General features: G+C 36.4%; 1 protein-coding gene across 1 annotated transcript; it reads left to right on the top strand.

Moving 5' to 3' along the window:
- Nucleotides 1–707: 707 nt before the first annotated feature.
- On the top strand, nucleotides 708–1,087 carry N7500_009518 (uncharacterized protein; the record flags this gene model as incomplete). The annotated part of the gene is made up of 2 exons (XM_056680657.1): nucleotides 708–734; nucleotides 863–1,087. 2 exons carry the CDS (start codon nucleotides 708–710, stop codon nucleotides 1,085–1,087), a joined length of 252 nt encoding a protein of 83 aa, XP_056528039.1.
- Between the last annotated feature and the right edge of the window lie 3,537 nt (nucleotides 1,088–4,624).

Genomic DNA, 4,624 nt, shown 5'->3' with positions numbered 1-4,624 from the left:
ATCCTCTACTACTAATTAATAAGGTACTATAATAAATAAGTAAGGCTAAGATCTATATAAAACTTAATATCTAGTATAGCTTTTACTAAATTTATTTAATTGCGGAGCGAAGCGAAGCAACCCATATCATAAGGGCTCAGGTGTATGTCACATGACCTTGCTCCTATGAGGTCCAAATCCATAGGATTCTAATGCGGTGAAAAATGATCGCTGAGAAATGGTAGAATAATTCTGCCGGGCCTCTGTACCAGAGGCCTTAGTACTGAAAGTTCTTATTACGTGATATAAACTGGCGAATCTAAATCCAGCTGTGATTACGTAATCAACACACAGTCACTAACGTATTCCACATGCGAGCTGCGCAGTCCCAAACACATAGTAAATGCGATATATTCTACATTTATATTTCAACAACCATGTCATTATTTTGGCTCCTTATTTGTCGATAGCTATCGATAAACCTTATTAGCACCATATGTCAATTTTAAAGATATTAAATAGATATATTATTATCATTACAAAAATTACCAAAAAAATACGTTACTAAAAACTAGAAATATATATATCTCAATTATGAAGTTAGAGACTTCCTTCAAATCCCGTAAAGAGACCAAATATAACCTAAAAAGTAGGAGGCCATCGGGCGAAATCTTTATAGAACATAGTATAGTGGTTGAAATATCAAGTCGTAATTTATCGCATTTACTATGTGTTTGGGACTGCGCAGCTCGCTTGTGTGCGCAGCTCGCATGTGGAATACGTTAACTAACTAACTAACTACGGAGGTCGCTGCCAAAAATTAATGCGCAGAATTTTATTTACTTTTTCGAATAAAATACTACTTTGTAATATTACTGTATAGTACTTTTGTTACTACCCCTCTTTTCTCTCCTATTCTCCTATCGACATACCCTCTCCTATTGATATACCTATAACCATAGGCCACAACCTTACTAAACGTTCTGCTATAGTGACTAGCAAAGTAATTGGCCTTTCTACTACTCAGCTTTCGGAGCTACTTAGTATATCAAAGTGTATAATTGACCGTATATATAAAATAGCTCTTACAAAAGGCTTTGATCCGTAGTTACGGCCTTAGAATATCTCTAATACTATACTTACTAATATACCCCGCTCTAGTCGTCCGAAAAAGTAGACTAAGGAGATAAAAGAAAAGGTACTCTTAAAGGTCCGCCTTAATCGTTATAGGCGAGAAAAAAACTATATAGATATTACTAGAGAAATTAGCTATAAAGGGGTTAATATCTCTACTAGTATGATTTAGCGAATCCTCTAGAAAGCTAGGTTATAAAAGATAAAGCCTACCTAAAAGCCTAGCGTAATAAAAGCTATATATAAAGTAAGATTAGCTTAGTGTCTTAAATACCGAGACTAAACTTTAGAGGATTAGAAGAACGTTATCTAGATAGATAAAACCTCTATTATTCTATTACACTAATATAGAGGGTACTAAATCTAGTGTATAAGAGATAAAAGATATCTTTAAAGTTATAAAATAAATATTAGAAGGGTACTTTAGAGTTTATATTCTAGGGTAGCTTTTCTTATAATAAGAAAGGCCCCTATCACTACTAGTGGCCTAAAACTACTATAGAAAAGCGAGAATCTAAGATATCAATTAAAAAATAGAATACTAAGTTAGAACCTATACTCTAGGAGGAATAGGAGCTATAATCTAGTCTTCGAAGACTAGGTTTAAGGTAAAAACCTAGAACGAAACTAAAGTAGAATTAGAATATAAAAACCGGAAAGCTTACTTAATTAAAGTTAAAAGGTAGGGTCTTTGTCCCTGCACCCCAAAAATCTCCTAGTACACCCCGATTAGTCACCATAAAATTACATAATACCCACCCCATCGGAATAAATAGGACGAAAATCACATGACCAGCAACCTCATATATCAGATCTCCCATAGCAACCACTGTATACGATATAAATACCACCTCCCCCCCATTCTCTCTCTCTCTCTCTCTCTCTCTCCACCCTAGTTTCTATATAAATCATCTGATTTCTATTGATCTAATCCAATCAACCGCTGCAAAAATGGCTGCAATCAACCCCACCTCTGTCGACCCCACTATGGGTAAGTATACCACCTCCACCTTACCTATATTTTATACTAATTCAATGGCTTTACTAGCGCTTCTCCCCCCCCGAAGCGGTATATGATACTCGCGATGAATTGCTCGAAATGGTACAGAAGCATGCCCTATCATAGGGCTATTGCACTGCTATCAAGCGGAGTAATCCAGGCAGATCTGTGACTATACAATGTGTCGAATCAGGCGAGCCAAGATGGGATCAAAAGCCTACAATTGGTCAAAAACCTCGGATGACTAGCTCAAAAAGGAAAGGCTGTCCTTTTTGGCTATATGCAAGTATTAAAAATAGCAAATGGCACCTCCAAATCCGGAATTCAGATCATAACCACCCTGCTAATAATCCAATAGTTTACCCTCAGGCCCGAAAGCTTCAATCTTATCAGGTTGATAAGATTAAAGAGCTATCTGATATAGCTATTCCGCCTAAGAAAATCATACAAACAGTCCAAAATACGTCCTTACAGCCAATCAAACCCCAGGATATCTACAATCAGATATACACATATCGACGTCAAAAACAAGGCTTTCAGTCTAAAATTGAGTTTTTGATATCTTAATTAGAGATAAAACAATATAAGTATAAAACTAAGGTTTCATCTGATAATGAAATTGAATTTTTAGCTATATCCCACCCCGCTGCAATATCACTAGCTAATCAATATAATAGGGTATTTGTACTAGATTGTACATATAAGACCAATCGATATCAATTACCCTTTTTAGAAGTGGTTAGTATTACTCCTACTAATCAGAGCTTCTTATTTGCTATTTGTTTTATGCAAAATGAGTAAATGGATAGCTATATTTGGGTACTTCGAACCTTATTTTATGAATGGCTAAGTTTACCCTATAATACAGTACTAATTACTGACCGTGATTTAGCATTAATCGGAGCAATTGAGACTGTTTTATCTGATTATAGCCATTTACTCTGTATTTGGCATATTAATAAAGCAGTATTAGCAAAAGCTAAGACTATTATAGCAGGTAATAGTCAAAATTCAGATGAAAATATTGAATTTTAGGCTTTTATGACACAATGGAAGGATTTATGCCAGTCAAATACTGAAGATGAGTATAATTTAAGGTTATCTAACCTTATATCTATGATTAAACCCTACCCTAAGCTAATTAACTATCTATTTACTACGTGGCTAACCTATAAACAGAAATTCATCCGATTCTTAGTGAAGGATATTACCCATTTCGGTAATATAGCGAGTTCTCGCTCCGAAGGCTGTCATGTTCAGCTAAAAGCGGAGCTAAATGGTGTAAATGGAGACCTTTGAACTGTTTTTAATGCAGTTGATAAGGTTATCATATAGCAATAAGCAGGAATCCAGATTAAGATTGAATCTGATAAGATCCTTATACCAAAGATAGCAACGTTTCAGCTATATGACTTGGTTAGGGCTTATATATCTAATCATGCTATTAGATTGATCTATCACCAACGTGAATTAGCACTCCAACCTAGCGAAATTGGGCTATGTTCTGGGTATTTCACTCGCTCTATGGGGCTTCCATGCAAGCACTACTTATCTGATCTTATCAGATCAAATAAGCTAATCAGATTCAGCGATATCGACGCATTTTGGTATATCAAAACGATTCCAGGCACTTAATTAGTCCTAATCCTCCCCCCAAGGATACCACAGCCAAAACGGGACGCAAATTGCCTATTTAGGCAGGAGGAGCGCCCAATCAAGCGGAAGAAGGCCCCAAGCAGGTGCTCGGCCTGTGGGGAGAGGAATCATACGTTTAAAAACTGCCCAATGCGGATAAATTGAGGCTTTTGTATATAAATCTGATATATTACAATGGGAGATCTGATGTGTGAGGTTGCCGGTCATGTGATTTTTATCCTATTTATTCCGATGGGGTGGGTATTATGTAATTTTATGGTGACTAATCGGGGTGCAATAGGAGATTCTTGGGGTGCAGGGACAAAGACCCTAAAAGGTAGAATCGATTGGTATCGGTACTATATAAATATAATAGAACTAGCGTGGTTCTATCTAAAGAGATAAACCACAAAAAAAGGTACACCGAAATCCAGGGCTAAAGTAATTAAGGCCTCGGAGAAAGTATGGGCTGAATTATCTTAGTAGAAAATCTAGGCTTGGATTGAGCGAATCCCCCTCTATATTGAAAAGATAATTGCATTGGAAGGGGGTAATGAATACAAAGAGGGAAGGGGATAGTTGTAAAGAGAAGTGAGAGAAATGGGGGGGGTTTGCAGAGAGAGAGAGAAAATAGCGTATTTAATTATCAATTTGAGACGAAGCATAAACATGGGATAAAAACAGCCTTACTTTATTAGGAATAATTTATTACTAGCGCTCAAATGGCTGCGCATTAACTTTTGGCAGCGACCTCCGTACTAATAAGTCACTTCGCTTCACAAGGTGTATCTGGTGGCCGAAGGCCACCAAGATCCCTTGTACTAGAGATAGAGAACCTTATTATATTCTATATAAGATATAGATCCTTTAAATATA

The sequence above is a fragment of the Penicillium coprophilum genome (assembly GCF_028826855.1).
Source record: "Penicillium coprophilum strain IBT 35676 chromosome Unknown utg000006l_segment0_segment0, whole genome shotgun sequence".
Lineage (NCBI taxonomy): Eukaryota > Fungi > Ascomycota > Eurotiomycetes > Eurotiales > Aspergillaceae > Penicillium > Penicillium coprophilum.
The sequence above is the reverse complement of the archived record's forward strand: the minus strand, read 5'-3'. Positions and strand labels throughout refer to the sequence as shown.